General features: G+C 40.0%; 1 protein-coding gene and 1 long non-coding RNA gene across 3 annotated transcripts in view; one reads left to right on the top strand and one right to left on the bottom strand.

Annotated features, from left to right (window-relative positions):
* The window catches only part of TENT4A (terminal nucleotidyltransferase 4A), a 37,178-nt gene extending 34,350 nt beyond the window's left edge, over positions 1 to 2,828 (top strand). The window contains exon 12 of one of the 2 annotated variants that reach the window (XM_014070959.2): positions 32 to 2,828. In XM_014070959.2, the coding sequence (XP_013926434.2) occupies positions 32 to 208 (177 nt within the window). In that variant the 3' untranslated portion in view covers positions 209 to 2,828. Of the gene's footprint in view, positions 1 to 28 lie in introns of both variants that reach the window. The other variant, XM_014070958.2, reaches the window with a different exon arrangement.
* LOC148044493 (uncharacterized) overlaps positions 1 to 18,683 on the bottom strand; it is a 1,189,713-nt gene that overhangs the window by 752,705 nt on the left and 418,325 nt on the right. The window lies entirely within an intron of this gene.

Raw genomic sequence — 18,683 nt, 5'->3', positions numbered from 1 at the left:
TAATATTAAATATTTCTTTTGTTTTCAGCAGCACAATGGAGTGAAGTTTACTGTCAAAGGAGCTCATAATCAAGGCAGTGGATACAATTCTGCCAGTAATGGAGCTGTAAGGCAGCCAGTTAGCAACAGAGGTCATCACCAATACAACCGTAATATTTGGAGGAGAAAGAAGTACAGGGACAGTTTGCCTGTTAGCCTTAGCAGATAATGGCCAACTTCAGAGTCCTCTTTAGACTAATGCAGTGTGTGTGATACTGCTCTGGGAGGATTTGAGACCAGCACTGAGTACATCTGTCTGTGGATGTTGCCAAATATCTGCATCCAATGTTTGCATGTTTCGTGTGCGGTGGTGGAGTCCATCTTAAAAGAAATAATTGTGCTTATCGTGAAGCCTTATTAACTGTGGAAGTTTGTCTTCTGCCTATCCATGATTATTACAGTGCTGAAACAGCTCTGGTAAGATTATTGGGAGGACCATAAATGCTATGGCACTTTGCTGTAGCTGCATTTGTTCATAATTGTTTTGTTTTCTTGGAAGGATAATGGGTTGCTTGAATGTTATTTTCCATTACAAAACTTTATTTGTGGCATTGTTACCACCTTCCCATTCCTTCTAAAAATGGTTTTGTTGCCTTACTCACATCAAACATAACGTGCAATAACTTGGAATGTTTTAATCATGAAAATATTTATGAAACTGAGGGTGTGCACATATGCACACACATCTGTTTATGTCTGTGTGTGTGTGAGAGAGAAAATTTTTCTTTCTTTTTTTACAGATCCTTTCCCAAATTGCATTTTCTAAGTTGGGTTCATGCTTCTGGTGGATTAGCTAAGCAATCAATTTTAACACATCAAGCTAATAATATTGGAAGCTTCCTGATTTGTAGAAGAACTGTTGGTCTGGCTTAAGTATTTATAATAATGATTGAGTTAAAAGGCATTTTGACTAGTTACCTTACTAGTCTGGCATGTAATGCTAAATTCAATCTTATGAGATAAAATGCCATCTAACGATCTTACAGATGTCATGTTTATTTTAGTGGGGATGATGTACAAAAATTTGAATCTTCTATACATTTTCTACAGCTGGACAAAAATTACTATTACAAATCAAGTTTGGGATATGTGTGTGTGTGCGTGCGCACGCGCACACACACACACATTTAGTAAAGAGTCAGGGATATATGTGTGTATGTAATGTGTGTGCGTGTGGTGTGTGTGTTTATATATCTCCCTGACCCTTAACTGCAAATTGCAAATGCCAGTTCATCAATTTTATTTACCTTCTGATTGCTTGAGCCATTGTTAAACAAAGCATCCAACTTGAAGAATGTGGAGAAAGGAATGTGTAGTGATTCCATTCAGGAATCTGATTAGCAGCCTGCATTAGTTCTGTTGAGAGCAACTACCTAAAAATGTATCTTCTGGCTTCTCTATGCATTCTGATGTGTTAAGTCTCTTGTTTGTAAAGACACAGCCCACCCAGTGGTATTGGGATTATCTGTATGGCAGGCAACTGATTTAAAGATTCATACAGATATACTATGCAAGTGTGTATCATCATGGCAACATATTTGCTTTATTCTAAAATCCCAAATTGTGTATAAAGCCTACCCTGCATTTTAAAAGTACCATATTTTTTACTATCACTTACTCCATCTTTTTATGCTTTCCCCCCCTTTTATTGAAATATAAGTTCTTAAAATTTGGAAAGTACTGTGTTTAGTAATTCTGCTTGAAGAAATTCTGTCTTGACATCTTAAATTGTACATGGAAATGAATTTCTTAAGCAGCGAATATTTGGCACAGAATGGTCAGAAGCTGATGTAGAGATTTTTTTTTCAAAACAAATGCAAGGCCTTTGAATATCATGACAGAAAAGATTGCGACATTCCAAAGCAGAGTAGCACATATTTTGACTACAATTCATCTTGATCTAGTGTTATCTTTTAAATTGATTGTAAGATAATCAGAAAGACAGGCATAAAATACAAGGTTTACTATACTAGCCAGCATCTGTATGGAAAGATATATAAAGTTTGCAAATTTAAGGGAAATATACCGTAAACGTGAAAGTTACTGAAAATGTACTCTATGATTGTTTATCTCTACCTGCAAGTTGCCCTGTCATACTCCTTATCAAAGATTATATATTATTTTCTCTGGAAATAACTCTTGAACCTTAAAACTATGTTCTAGATGTACACGGGTTTTTATGTCCCTCAACTCCATACTGAAGCCCCTTAATTATGCTACCCTTTTAAAAAAAGCCTCCCCCCCAAAATTCCTTCCTTCTCCAAAGCAACATTTGATATTATCAACCTCTGATTGTTAATATGTCAAGTGAACAGCAATTGGATAACAAATAAAGAGTAAACAGACTGTGAATTGCCAAAACTTCAGCTCTGCTTGATAGTGGAATCAGTGTTTTTATTTTGATTATTTTTCAATAATAAAAGGCTCGTAGTAGAATTTGGTATAGGAAGGGTCTAAACTTGAATAAACCATTCAAGGGCTGATTATAAACCTATAATCATTCTACATACTAGCAATATTGACTATGAATCTACATTATTGAAATATTGATGTTCTAAATAGTTCCATTTAAAAGCAGGATAAACTTAAGCAGATATCATGTCCCATTCAGTCACGATTAACCATAAATTGCAATGGCTATCACGCTGGTTACCTTTTATGCCTCTGTGGATGACTGCTAAAATATCATGTTCATTTTTGTGTGTAATAACAATGTGGGAAGCTAAAAATACATATTTTTATGTGAAGTTTTGTATTCTTTGATTTTTAATAAATTTTCAAGGCAGGTATGTCCATGGTGTAATGTAGCATTCTTCATCTGTCATTGTGATCTTTTTATTTTCATTCTGTTATCACAATTCTGTTTTATAATCAAAGCAAAATTCCATTTGATCCAGTATTTCATGTATTAGAGCGTCTAACCAAATCATACTAAGACATTTATAAAAAGATCATGAGAGATAGCTAGCCCTTTTAATGATCGGAGAGAGATTGTCTTTGAATCTGGATTGAGGTGAGCCAATCCTGATGTTATTTCAGGACAATTTCCTTGAGAGTAAATCTCCACAAGGTTTTCTTTTAAAATTTTGGTAGCAATTTTTATACAGTGTAACTTTGTGGCTACAACGATCACATTGAAAATTAATGAACTATATCAGCAGTGTATTGAAATTATTTTGGAAATATTAAAGCAAAGTTGCAAGATATATGTTGCAAAACGTGTATGCGTGAGTGAATAAATCTTTCAGATTTCAGTTAATGAAATACTCCTCTAGACTTGGCTAGATTTTCAAGGGTCATGAACTACATTTTTCTCAGGCTTCATTATTAATGTATAAGTCCATGAAATTGTGGTTATTGTAGGATGCCAACCAGAGGTGGGTTCCTACCAATTCGCACCTATTCGGTAGAACCGGTTCGTCAAATCTACCGAACCGGTTAGAAGAGGTTCCACCAGTGGACCCGGAAAGCAGGCCACACCTACAGAAGAGGTTCCAAAAATTTTTGAAACCCACCACTGGTCCTTGGATATGATTATTCTACACTATCATGCTCATATTTATAAAACTCAGTGCCTCTGTGAAAGGTAAGGATGACTACTGCGTTTGTGGTGCAATCAGAACATTGCGTGTGTTGAAGTTGTTTTAACGCAAACCAAAGATGCCTTTTAAAAAACAAGTTGACATCATATTCTTATGCATGCCAGTGCTGTGTGTGAGGTAATTTAAGGTGGTTCTGAGAAGTGTCATCGGCATCTTCATATCCGGTCACATGGGCAGCAAGCCACACCCATCTGGTCACATGGGCAGCAAGCCACTCCCACAAAGAAGGCCACACCCACAGAGTAGGTTCGAACAATTTTTGAAACCCACCACTGATGCCAACAGTCACGTGAACACAATTTGGACGCTTGACAACCAGCAGGCATTTACAATGGTTGCAGCATCCTGACGTTAGGTGATCACCATGTGTGAGCTTCACAGCCACTTTTCAACAACAGAATCAACGGAGAAGGTGGCAGAAAGTTACAAGTCATGGTCATGTGATGATGCATTGAACAATTGCATTTTTGCAATGAAGTTGTTAGGGTTTTTTTTTCAGTCAGTAATTGAGAACTACCTATGCGCATTTGTCCCAATAAAGTTTATTCTTATTAAAAAACATACTTGCCTAAAGAAACGTACAATTACCTACCTTTATCATATAGCATAATATTTTAAAGAAAATTTTAAATTGCCTTATTTCTGATAAATACATTTAAATACAAACGTAGCATATTAATGTTAATGCATAAGGAAAAAATAAAATTCCATGGCTCATCATTTTTTTTAAGAACAAAGAAAATAATAGGTAAGATTTTGATGGTCCAGAACTCTTCAGCCCACACAGTGTAACAAAAAGAGGGTGTGGAAAAGAAAGAAGTATTCCAGAGTTAGGCCTAAGATTAAAAGTAAGGATGACTGGTGCCAACTTTCTCTTAGTATAGCAACCATATTCTTTATCCTTCATGCTTTCTGAGCATCACCAGTGTATAAAAAGTACTTTCAGAATTTTAAGTACAGGTATCTTCAACTTTTAATCATTGGTTTAGTGACTGTGCAAAGTTACAAAGGCACTGAAAAAAGTGACAACTACGTATTTCTCGCACATAACAACTATCACAGCATCCCCATGGTCATGTAATCAAAATTCACGTGGTTGACAACCAGCATGTAGTCCCTAGGCCATGTAATAACTATTTGCGATCTTCCCAGCCACTTTCCGACAAAGTCAATGGGGAAAGCTGGATTTCTTAATGACTGATTCATTTAACTGTAATAATTTACTTAACTGTGGTAAGAAGGTTATAAAATTGGACATGACTCACTTAACTGCCTTGCCTAGCATCAGAAATTCTGGTCCAACTACCAATTAGGTCAAGGACAACCTCTATATGATACTAATTTTGTGTGAGCTATTAAAATTAAGAAATTATGGAAACAAAAGGGAATGGGTATTAACTCTTAATCACTGTGGTTGCTGGGACAATTCCCCAAATTTTTATCTTCGATGCTGAGATTGGTTCATTTTCATATGTGTTAATATATCACACAGAATACAGTATATCTGTAGCTGTTCATTAAATTACATTGCAACTACAAATATTACTGGAGTGTCCTTTTTACGGGCTCTGGAATATATGGACATTATAATTTAGAAAATTACACATTAAAAAAAGAGGACAAATGTTTTCTAAATAAATAGCTGCTACAAAAAAAAAGCATCAAAACGACAAGCAACGTCTTTCTCAGGTAAGTATCAGCCTGTAAAAATTCAGGCCTGTTTCATGAGGTTGATGGTCATCCCTGTGTGATCTTACAATGCTCGGCTGCTTCCAGAGACTTTTGTAAACTGAACCAAAGCACATTCAGTTCAGCTACTCCTGAGATGTAAGAAGAATGTTGCTCCAGAGTTGTGGGTGATTGGAATCCCATGGCTAGGAACTTCTGCCATCTCCAGGTTCCTTGGATGTGGTTTCTTCAATGCTGCTTTGGCAATCCCCCTACTTCTTTCAGAGCAAAGATAAACTTGTACAATGTTTTGCTCAATGTGAGGAAAGAAGAGAGTTGAATGATTCCTTCATTTGCCAATCTGAAATTATATATATAATTGATAACGGGTAAGAGTCTGTGGCCTAATGGCTAAGATCTCTGCCTAGTATGTAATATAGCCCAGGTTCAAATCCCAGTAAGGGTATGGCTAGCTGATGAGAGCTAAATAGCTTGAAATAGATCTATACTAGTCTCCCTTTATTTATTTATCAGCACAAATACAACATATATATGTGTGTGTGTGTGTGTGTTTTACACAATAAACACATCAACAAGAACAAACACATGACTTAAGACAACATAGGAACGAAAAGTTCCATCATATATCATACAGCAGTTCCGTATCGGTTTCTTTGCAGTTAGTGTTTTCCCTTTCTATACCTTTTTATCTTACATTCATGGTCTCCTTATTCGTTATCCATTTTTATGTATAATTCTACATTTATTTATACTTAGCTATTTATAACCACATATGGTTTATCTATAATGTGCTATATATTCTTACTATCATTTATTCTCTTACATACAATTCTAGGTATACATTCACATGGTTATTCTTTTTCTTTGCCAATCTTATGCTATTGTTATTCCATTTAAGAGATTATAGAGTACAGTTTGGATTGTATTGTTTACAATCCCAAGCGTCTGTTATGACACCACCTTATTTTCTCTTACTTTTCTCTCTCCCTTCTCTACTTCCTTTCTTCCTCCTCTCCTTCCCCTTGTTTCTTCCCTTACCGCTCTCCTACTCTTACCTTCTCTCTTCCCCTTCCTACCCTCTCTCCTTCTCTTTTTCACCCTTCCTCCCTTCTCTCCTTCTCTTTCTCTCCCTTCCACCCACCTTTCTTTATCTCTTGGAAAGATATATTTTAACTATCCACACTGGACTTTCCTTGTTCCTGTTCCTTATCTTCTCCTGCTTAGCCAGCTACGAGTGCATTCCTTAAGCTTTGTTTAGCAAAAACAAAACAAAATCCCAAACCTTGTGGGAATACACTCAGCCTAATAATTCAATGCACTTACTTTAAACTTAGGCTCTGCAGACAGCCAATGTTCCTGAATTCTTTCTATGCCACCCCCCTGCAATGAAAAGGGCACCAGGTTGATGTGGTTAGGACACCAGCCTAGAAACCAGGAGACTATGAGTTCTAGCTCTGCTTTAGAAACCAAGCCAGATGGATGATTTGGGGTCAGTCAGCCTCAGCCTTACAGAGCAAACAAGTGTAAAATACTTCTGATAATATTGCTAACTGCAGGGAATTGTCCATATAGTTGCCAAGATTCAAGGCTGACTTGAAAGTAGGCGTGCATACCAGGGGTGGGTTCCTGCCAGTTCTAACCTCTTCTATAGAAGAGGTTCCACAAATCTACAGTGCTGTTTAGAACCGGTTCCAGCTCCCTCCCCCTGCCCGTCCACACATCATCATCATGAAGAGCGAGAGGAGGAATTCTGGGAGTTGAAGTCCACAAGTCTTAAAGCTGTCAAGTTTGAACACCCCTGGTTTTTTTTTTCTAAAGGGTTAGGGGTGCAAGGGTCTTGTAACTTGACAGCTTTAAGACTTGTGTGCTTCAAATGCCAGAGTTTCTGAGCCAACATTTTGATTGCTAAGCAAGAGCTTTGTTAAGTGAGTTTCACCACATTTTACAAGTTGTCCACACCCACCCAGTCACATGACTGGCAAGCCACTCCCACCCAGTCACATGGCCAACAAGCCACTCCCACAAAGCAGGCCACACCTACAGAAGAGGTTCTAAAAAATTTTGAAACCCATCACTGGCACACACGTATACTCACACACACACCGAGCAGAGAGAGACAGAGATAGACTTATTATATAACATTTCAGCCCATATCAGGTTTACAGAGTGCTGTACTTAAGATTCCAATCTCTTGTTATCATACCACTGTCACTGTTCTATTATGGATTGCTGCTTAGGCAAATATGCACGCCCTTGGATTTTTTTAAGGAGGTTTTTTTTGGGGGGGGGAGAAGACAATCTTAAGGAATGGATTTCATATAATTATATATTACATGAGAATTACAATTGGCTTAAATTCATCTTGTGTATATTCACTAACTAATGAGAAGTAAGGAAATCATAGAACATGGCATTTAACAGAAAATACGGTCAAATGCAAAATGTTTACAAGGATTTTAAAGATATTTATCTTTCTTTCTTGCTCTTATTGGTCTTGCTACAGAAAGAGGGCACTCTTGTATTAGCTTTCCTTTCTTACTAAAATATAAAATGCTCTCCCAATCTGTTGGTTTTTGCATCTTTATTCTTTGTGTTGCTTTTTTAAAAGTTTCCCTGACTGAACCCAATTCAGATAACCTGTAAAATGCTTTTTTTGTTTTAAAATCACCCAATAAATTTCAAGAAATAAAAATGCCGAATACGGACAGAATACAAATGAAATGCAGACATGCTGAGACACAATCTTGTTATTGATAAGATTTTTATTCCTCCTTTGTTACTTTATAAGTAACTCGTGGTGAACATACCTAATACTCCCTTCTCCTATTTTCCCCATAGAAATTGAAATGAATCAAGCTTTCCCCCCAAATCCTTCCCAGCCTTAGGTGATAAACCAAGGCTAAAGGCAGTCGTATGAATGGAGGAAAGGGGATCAAAAAGTCAAGATGGCATCCATCCATCAAAATCAATGGTCTTACCATCTTGACTTTATGAACTCTTCCTGAGGGACCCCTTGACTTAAAAAAATTTTTTTGGGACAACCCCATCCCTCAGCAGAATAGATAGGTGTTCTGACCCCCCCCCTTCTCCATCCTGGAACAAAAGCCAAAACAGAGGTAAGAAAGAATGTTTTAATCAGTTCAGACTCTTGTTGGCTGCAAGCCCAAAATAAAGAGATAATCACTCTGGCAAAAAGTCCTATAAACATACGTAGCACTGCAAAGAGGCTTCTCACAGCAAACCTACTTCTCCAAGTTGGTTTCTCTTAATTCCTGAACGTGAACGTTGACTCCTGCAAACAGGGCGTGGCACAAAGTCTCTTTTATAATCAGGAGAGGATCTTAATCAGCATCAGCTAAGCGCAATCATCTTTTACAATTACGCAGTTCCTTCCGTCAAGTAACCCTTCGACGGGGTGCATCCCGAAACAACTCACAAGTGTTTTCCTGAACACTCCCTCTGATCCAAGGCTCTGCCGCCACCTGGTGGCCAACCAGTCTCTCCTCACCCTGCTCGGAGTCGGCACCCTGTCCAGGGTCCTCCACCTCCTCCAGAGCCGACTCATAAGACCCCTCGCTGTCAGAGTCTGGCGGCAGCTCCAACGGCTCCTGCCGGGCCACAACAGATAGGAATGATCAAATGATGGTACTTTGGTCCATGGTGATTTGGTCCGTTCATTCCAAAATAAAGGAGAAAGCCTTATAGGTCAAAATGAGGGAAATATGCTACACCTTCATTCCCATGTAAATGTGCTAAAGCGCATTTTCTCTTTCCCTGCAAAGCAACTACTAAGGCAGTTCTTTCTTCTTGGTTACCTTCTTTCTGTCGATGCTTCTCGGCAGCTTTTCGCATTTGTTTTGCTTGGAGCTACCACCGCCCCAGTTATGGTTCAAATGAATGGCATTGCAAGTGGCGTGTGATGCTTGTTTGAAAAGGCCTTAAAACAGCAATACTTGTTCAAACAGGAAACATTGGTTTGTCCTTGCAGGCTCTTAAGTCCCTTAAGTGTAGAAACCCGTTGAGAAACTTTTAGAATCCTAATTATGTCAGCAGGGCAGAATTCTTTTTTTTTTCTTCTTCTTCTAAAAGTACTATTGTGAATAGCAGTGACTGCTGACAAAGAGTTTCTATATTCAGAATGGCTCTCCTTTTCAGAGAATGGTGAGCATGTTTGTTGTTCTTACGACCCTAAATGTATTTCTCCTAGTCTTAGTCTTGTTTGTTGGATTCAAGATTCTCCAATGGCTCTTTAAGCATTTCTTCTGGAATTTAAATTTTGAAGACCCTCAGAAAAGCCAGGAACACCCCTAGAAATGAGCCCAGGTGGCGCAGTGGTTAGGGTGCAGTACTGCAGGCCACTTCAGCTGACTGTTATCTGCAGATCGGCGGTTCTAATCTCACCGGCTCAAAGTTGACTCAGCCTTCCATCCTTCCGAGGTGGGTAAAATGAGGACCCAGACTGTGGGGGCGATATGCTGACTCTGTAAACCGCTTAGAGAGGGCTTTCATGAAGCGGTATATAAGTCAAACTGCTATTGCTATTGCTATTGCTATTGCTAGATTGATGCATAATGAGAAGCACATAAACTCAATCTGATCCATGGCTCTTGTCATATGCCCATTATCAGCAGTCACTCTGTCCTCTATTGGATCCTCTGGGAAAATGCCAAGCTCTTTCTGGACCCCATCATAATCCATTAATCACTTGGGTTGAACTAATCTGTAGATCTAATAGGTCTACATCCTTCCACCAACCCTTGATGAGCCCTTCTCCCCCCCCCAGCCTCCCTCCTGTTAGCAGAATGAATCCAAAGTAATCAATATATTAAATTTAAGAAATGGTGATCTTGTCCAGTATTTTGTTTCCAATAGGCATGAGATTAGTCAGGTGTTCAACAGCTGATTTTGAGAAGTATTCTGCCTCTGAATTGGAAGGTTGTATATAATTGATAATAGACATTCAGTAGTACGGAACAACTACTTGTTATCCAGGCTCACACTCAGCCTTGACGTCCTGTGAGTTGAGATAATGTAGTGATGTAGAATCAATTCTCCTGTACAGTACAAGAATCCAGATTAAAGCACCACAAACAGATGTGGTAAACATATCTAGTGGGGAAAAAAACTGGTTAATTGTGTCCATAGTTGAACTGCTCTTAGAATTTGGATTTTTGTCCTCAACATTCAGTCATAGAATCAAAGGTCTTCTAGTCCAACCCCCTGCTCAAAGCAGGGGCCTTGCACCATCCCAGTCAAATTGTTGCTCAATCTATTTTTGAACAGCTCCAGTGATGGCGCACCCATAACTCTGGGAGACAAGCTGATTATTTGTCTTCACTGTCAGAAAATTTCTCCTTAATTTTAAACTGGATCTCTCCCCCCCCCTCTCTCTCTCTCTCTCTCTCCCTCCCTCCCTCCCTCCCTCCCTCCCTCCCTCTCTTACATCAGTATCAATACATGAACAGTGAGGCATCTGGGTCTCATTCATTCAGTGGTGGGTTTCAAAATTTTTTACAACCTCTTCTGTAAGTGTGGCCTGCTTTGTGGGAGTGGCCATGTGACCGGGTGGGAGTGGCCTGCCAGCCATGTGACTGGGGTGTGTGGCCAACTTGTAAAATGTGGTGAAACTCACTTAACAACGCTCTTGCTTAGTAACCAAATTGTTGGCTCAGAAATTCTGGCATTTGAAGCACGCAAGTCTTAAAACTTTCAAGTTACAAGACCCTTGCACCCCTAACCCTTTAGAAAAAAAACCAGGGATGTTCAAACTTGACAGCTTTAAGACTTGTGGACTTCAACTCCTAGAATTCCTCCTCTCGCTCTTGATGATGTGCAGATGGGCGGGGGGAGGGAGCTGGAACTGGTTCTAAACGGCACTGTAGATTTGTGGGACCTCTTCTATAGAAGAGGTTAGAACTGGCAGGAACCCACCCCTGCATTCATTTGAATACAAGTAGTAATGATAGTATTAATATTATTTGTTATTTAAATCATACTTATGTAATTATAATATTCTTATACATATTTGTATTAAAATATAAGCCTTCATTATTTAATTGTTCAACATTTTAGTGCCCCACTCTAATAATAACAACAATATCATTAGAACATACATAAGATCACCATCTTTCAACCTCTGATCTTTATATCTAGCTACTACTTTTAATATATTAAAAATATGCATAATAATATTTTGCCTATTTCTTGTGTCTGCCTCTATTCTAGCTCCTAGTAAAGCCAATCCTGTGTTGCAAAACATTTACTCTATCCATCATCTCTTGCCCGTTTTAATATTTCAATTTTTATTCGTTTTTTGACTGCCTCCCAAATTCCTCCACTGGGTCTTGTTCTCTATCTACATCGTTCCTGTTTAGGCTGGATCTATCTTTATGAAGCCTGCACCCATGACTTCTTGTCCTCTGATGTTTTGGAGAATAAGTAAATCCCCTTACTCAAAATTGGAAGACTGCTATCATGTCCCCCTTAACCCTACTCTCATAGGTTAGACATACTCAGCTCCCATAAATGTTCATCATGCAATTTAGCCTCTAGACACTTTATCACCTTTGCTGCTCTTCTCTTCATACTTCCCAGGGTCTCGACCTCTTTTTTATATCATGGTAACCAAAATTGGATGCTGTATTCCAAGTGTGGTCTAACTAGGGCAGTAAAAAGTTGTTCTGATCCCCTCGTCCTACACCAAAGCACGCCGAGACAAAGATACTTCAAGGATTTATTAACACACAGACAGGATCTTGGCAGCAATCCAGCACAGACAAGATGTTGGCAGCAATCCAGCACAGACTAATCTTGGCAGCAATCCAACGAGAGTTCTCCAACTCTAGTGAATATGTTGACTCCTGCAAAGGGACGTGTGCACAATCATTCCTTTTATAGTCTTGAGAGGAGCCTAATTACCACCAGCTGAGTGCAATTATCTCCTGTAACTGCGTAACTGTTCCTTACGCCTATTAGCTCTCTGTTGCCGGGAATCCAAGACCAACTCCCTTGTCTCCTCCCCACTGGTCCAAGGCTCAGGCACCTCCTGGTGGCCAACCAGCCTCTCTGCATCCTGCTCAGAGTCGGAACCCTGTCCAGGGTCCTCCCCATCCTCCAGAGCCGATTCATAGGGCCTCTCACTGTCGGAGTCTGATGGCAGCTTCAACGACTCCTGCTGGGCCACAACAGAAAGTGGTGTGATCACTTCTTGTAATCTTGATGCTATCCCTCTGTTCATGCAGCCCAGGAGTGTGTTAGCCTTTATGGCAGTTGTAGCAAATTGCTGGCTCATACTTAAATGATTGTCCAGTAGGACAACTAAATCTCTCTCACAGTTACTACTGTTGAGCCAGGTACCATCTATTCCAGTGATGGCTAACCTTTTTGTCGCCACATGCCGAAAGCACACACACAATAGTGGTATGTATGCCTATAATGCAATGTGTGCATGCCCCCTCACATTTGTACGCAGCGCCCCCCCATGCGCAGGTGATACATCGTGGTCTCCCCATCCCCTGCACACACACACATCCTGTGCATGCACTCACAACTCACATCAGAGGTGGGTTCCTGTCGGTTCAGACCGGTTCCCCTGAACTGGTTTTGGTTTGCCAGCCTGAGTCACCATAACCAGCAGCAACCCATGCCTGCCACACCTCCGAACTGGTTTCCTGGTCGGTGCGGCATGATTTTTTTATTTTTTTAATGTTCTGCGCATGCACAGACCTATTTATGGGCAACTGTGCATGCACACTTGCACCAAACTGGAAGTAATACTGACAGCAACCTAACCCTGCCACACATGCATGCACATCTCCAGGGGTGCGTTTCTCGCCCTGTTCCAACCGGTTCTGTTGGAATGGGGCTGGCGGCGTCCTCGTGCACGCACGCAGTGCATGCATGCGTACTAGCGTCTGCGCGATGCTCCAGCTGCTCCTGGAGGATCACGCAGGCGCTGTATGCATCCTGCGCATGCGTGGAAGCTCAGAACTCATCAAAACCGGGTAAGGACCGTGGGCGGGCGGGCGCGCTCATCGCCGTTCCCGGAAGTTACTTTCTTCCGGGTTCACCGACCAACCGGTTCGCAGGGACCGCCGTGAACCGGTTGAAACCCACCCCTGCACATCTCCCACCTGCACCCCGCTCCCTGTGCATGCACAGTAGGGACCCAAAAATCAGCAGGCAGCGGGAGGTGTGCACGCATGCATGGTGGATCTGAGCTGGGGCGACGACTGGCATGCCTGAAGAGGGGATTCTGTGTGCCACCTGTGGCATGTGTACCATATGCTCGCCATGATGGATCTATTCTGTACCAATGCATTTAATTTTTCCTCTCTAATTGCAGGCCCTTAACTTTTCTCGCTATTGAATCTGCTTTCCCATAACATTATTCTATAGCTTGTGTTTCAGAATGAGAAATAAAGGAACAATGTGTAGATTTCTTAATCTCTTCATATGGAATCTTTTCATATTTTCTCCTCAGACATTTTCTTAAGATTAAGCATACTTTTTTCTCTTCATAAGAGTTTCTAAATTCTTATCATTCTTGCTGCCTCTTTTGAACCATTTCAAATATCTTGTATCCATATAGTTGGATTTGATTAAAATGGAAGAAGTAAAATTATTCCTTCCCATAATCTACAGCCTAAAGCTCCATTTGTCAAAGTTGGCTAATATTCTGCTTGTAATCAGCAATTAGCTTTTTACAAGTATCATTTCAATGGCCAGGATACCCATTCCCACATATGCATTTGTTTTCTAAATAGATAAAATGAAATGAACTCTTCCCCCCCCAATTTTATTTTCCCCTAATTCATTTAATATGTTAAAATTGATCTGAATTTCTGTGCTCTAGGGTACTAGCTGTCCAACCCAATCCTGTATCATTTGCAGTTTTGATAAACATTCCCTTCTTTCACTAAATACTGAAAATCTTGAAGAATACAAGACCCACCCCATAGCTCTCCAATTTGATCTGAGTCATAGATGAGCATTCTAGTATGATTTGCAAGTAATCTATGTATTCATTTAATTGCCATGTCATCTAAGAGGCATGAGACTACAAGAATGAGAGACTTTCATTGTCACGTTAAATAATGGGCTGCCAAATTAGAAGTCAAAATGAATTTGTCATCTATTTTCCTGAAATCAAGATACATTATTCTCACAACTGTTACTGAAATTATTAGATAGGCGCAGTCTGGCAAGATCTGTTTTTGACAAATCTATTCTAGTAATTGTCACATTATTTTTAAGACACTTATAGATCGATATTTTATGATCGATACAGAATTTTCCAAGATATCGATATCAGACTGACTAAAGTCTCACTTTAGTTTGCCAGAGTTCCTTTCCTCCCTTTTCAACAATATTTTCTTTTTCCCAGTATTATGGCTCCTCATCAGTTCTTCTGTGTTTCTCGGAGATAACATTAAGGTTTGTGCTAGAATTGTTCAATAGCTTAAAGTGGTCCTGGAGATTTCAAATCATTCAAAGCATAAAGGTATTTACTGATAATATTTCAGTCAATTTCAAGCTTCATTCTTGATTTTCACAATTTCCTGATGGGACATATATTTTTTGTTGACAAAAAAATGAACCAAAGTAGTAGCCACAGATTTCTGCCTTTTCTTGGTAACCTACTATTTTGTCAACTTCATGGAGCATTTGGTATATCGATTCTTTTATTTTGAACTCATCTAAACAAATGCAAATTTTATCATTCTTATCAGCTTTCACTAACTTCTGTGCTTTCTGATAAGCATAGCACTTCAATTCTAAGCTGCAAAAATCTAAACAATCACTAGATAGGAGTGAAGGACTGAAGTAGGGGGGGGGGAGAGGGAGAGACACTTTGCTGCTACCCAGTTGTAGTCCAATTTTTCGCACTTTAGATTTGAAAGACCTAATTTCCATTTCCTCAGTGAAAAGTTATTTTCTACTTTCTCTATTCTCTAAAGGAGAAAGTTGTTCAAAAGATAATGATAATTTCTTGGAGTGGCCATTCTTGCCAGAATATACTCTGTCCAGTGGTGGGTTTCAAAAATTGTTCGAACCTACTCTGTGGGTGTGGCCTCCTTTGTGGGAGTGGCTTGCCACCCATGTGACCGGTGGGAGTGGCTTGCCACCCATGTGACCGGATATGAAGATGCCGACAACACTTGTCAGAACCACCTTAAATTACCTCACACACAGCACTAGCATGCATAAGAATATGATGTAAACTTGTTTTTTAAAAGGCATCTTTGGTTTGCGTTAAAACAACTTCAACACACGCAATGTTCTGATTGCACCACAAACGCAGTAGTCATCCTTACCTTTCATAGAGGCCCTGAGTTTTATAAATATGAGCATGATAGTGTAGAATAATCATATCCAAGGACCAGTGATGGGTTTCAAAAAAAATTTGGAACCTCTTCTGTAGGTGTGGCCTGATTTCCGGGTCCACTGGTGGAACCTCTTCTAACCGGTTCGGTAGATTTGACGAACCGGTTCTACCGAATAGGTGCGAACTGGTAGGAACCCACCTCTGACTCTGTCTATCAGACTCATATTTGCAGATCAGATTTGCAGATCTGGTAGCTGATAAGAAATAAGATTATGCAGAAGTTCTGTCTGAAGTAGATTCCACAGTGTATCCAGATATTTTGGAACAGATTTCTAACTCAGCCCTTTAAGAATCAAATTCTTTTATAAAGGACCTATGTTCACCTATTTTCTAGAATTCTGGCATATCACCAAAGACTCTGGCAGTTGTGACAGAAAAGGAAAAAGAAAGTTTTCGTTATTTATGTACTCATCCAGGATTGAGAGTTAAATCCAATGAATAATAGTGGAACTCTGATTATTGTTCTACTATTGGTTAGTGTTTCTGGGAATGGGAAGACATCTTGGGAGATGAATGATTAGTTTCCCTTTTAACTGCATTTATAGTCATAGTGCATAAATTATGAGTTCTATAAATAAGCCTATTTCTGCCCTGTGTATCATAGGGTATGTTGTGAAATATGTAAGCCAGTGACTTGGGAGCTGAAACATCTGTTAGTTCCAGATACAGCCTGACAAGAAAAATAGAATTAGTGTAAAAAGAAATTCCTCAATGCCTATTCTACCCCTGGCCAGTCTAAAAGGATTCATGGTCAATAATGTTCAAAACAATCAAAGGAGCTTCATCCCCCTATTTGGTTAGGTCATCCATCACAATACCTTAGCACCATCCAGTCTGATATTCCATTTGAAAGTGTAATTAAAATAGAGTCAAATAAATCTGTATTCTTCAACTATGACTGGAGTTGTGAAACAGTTGCTTTATGGATCATCTCTGTCAAAAATGGGACATTTTAGAATGGACAGAAGGTAACATTCACCCTGTTCGGTAAAACGAAGAATTATACACTTGTGTTTTTCCTTTTTTATAGGAGGAAAGATTGAATTCTGTTTTCTCACTCCTGCTCTGAGGGATCAAATCAAATTGAATTACGTTGCTGGGAGGTGTAAAACAATAAAAAATAAAAATAGCAGCAAAATGGCAGTAGTTCTGCCCTTTCTTAAATAATAACTCTAACCATCAATAGGAGAAAATAGGGAAAACTGAATGAATAAAGATGCCTATGGAAATAAAATCAAGATCCCTAGTAAAGATAATCAGTGCAAGTAACTATTCATGAGTTACTACTCAAGCTTGATTTAGACTTCTGAATCACTGCACATCAGGGAATGTATGCATCTAGCATTTAGAGATGGTTGCAAAGCTGTCGCATTTATACTTCTACAAATTTTTTTTTGTAATTTTTGTAGTTTTAATAGATTTGTATGCCGCCCAATCCCGAAGGACTCCGGGCGGCTTACATAAAAGCAATTTAAAAAAAATATTTTAAAAAAAGATTAAAACACAAAACAGAACGACTTAAAAAGCAGAAACACAACATGCACTCAGTTGTAATGGGGCTGAAGCTCAGTCAAGATCAACAGCCCCAGGCCTGCCGGAACAGCCAGGTCTTAACAGACTTACGGAAGGCCAGGAGAGTGGGGGGGTGTCCGGATCTCAGGGGGTAGATCGTTCCAAAGGGTCAGGGCAGCAACACAGAAGGCTCTCCCCCAAGGAGCCGCCAGACGACATTGCGTAGCCGACGGTACCCCGAGAAGGCTAATGTTATGACTAGGAGGTGCACAACCAATAAACAGCCTTTCTTTCCACCCACTACCCAAAAGGGAGTCAGATCAACCAATTAGCATACAGGACATGCATCTCCACACAACGCATAGTTGAGATTTGGCAGGCATGCGCATCAGCCCATATGCAACAATACTTACCTATACTTCAGGGGTGGGTTTCAACCGGTTCGCGGCGGTCCCTGCGAACCAGTTGGTCGGCGAAGTAACTTCCGGGAACGGCGAAGGGCCCACCTGCCCACCCATGCTCCGTACCTGGTTTTGACGAGTTCTGCGCTTCCACGCATGCGCAGGACGCATACAGCGCCTGCGTGATCCTCCAGGAGCAGCTGGAGCATTGCACAGACGCTAGTACGCATGCGTGCGCCGCGCACGTGGACGCCACGAACCGGTTGGAACGGGGCGAGAAACCCACCCCTGCTATACTTCCATCAACCCCTTCATAGCATAAGTGTGCATTGCCACTTCCACGTAGTTGTCTAAATCTAGCTTCAGGCTATAATCCTATAGACACTTGACTTAAGCGCCACTGAGAAAAAATTCTTACTTTTGTGTATAGGTTGTTTATCATAGATTTAAGGAGTCCCATCCTAAACTTTGTAAATTGGGTGAGTATATGTTATAAATTAGATGCAGATGCATGCCTGTAAGCAATTTTAATCAACATTTTAATGAAACACAAATTGCTGAGAGAAGCATCATGGAGACACTTCAAGTAACTTGCCAGAGATGCAAGAATCACGATGCTAGTTCACAGTTCAATAAACAGAGAGCAATTTCCCCTCTTTAAAGTACATTAGGGGAGCAGGAGAGGGGACAGAGGTGGAATAATGATTTTCAAATTTGGCACTGTTGTCAGCATTTCAGAATAATATTTCTTACGCTAACAGTTGCCCCTCAGGAGGCCCTTGATGCTGACACACTGGAAGCTGAGATGCTATTTTTTCCCACTCCATCTGGAATGAGATGCTATTTTTGAGATACAATGAAGGAGCAAATAGTTAGGCAATCCAGCTGAATCCCCACAGTTTGATTCCAAAATTCTAAACGTAGCCTTTTCTAACAATTTATCTGGTGGGACAGGAATGGGGACGAGGAGGAAATCACTTCAAGGGTCAGGTGGAAATCATCCAAAACTTCTCCCACTTTCAGAAATAGCTTGGTGGTTTGTCTTGCCAGATC

Source organism: Thamnophis sirtalis, unplaced genomic scaffold, assembly GCF_051295495.1.
Source record: "Thamnophis sirtalis isolate CommonGarterSnake01/CBP01778 unplaced genomic scaffold, rThaSir2_p1.2 scaffold_8, whole genome shotgun sequence".
NCBI lineage: Eukaryota > Metazoa > Chordata > Lepidosauria > Squamata > Natricidae > Thamnophis > Thamnophis sirtalis.
This window is presented reverse-complemented; position numbering and strand designations above follow the sequence as displayed.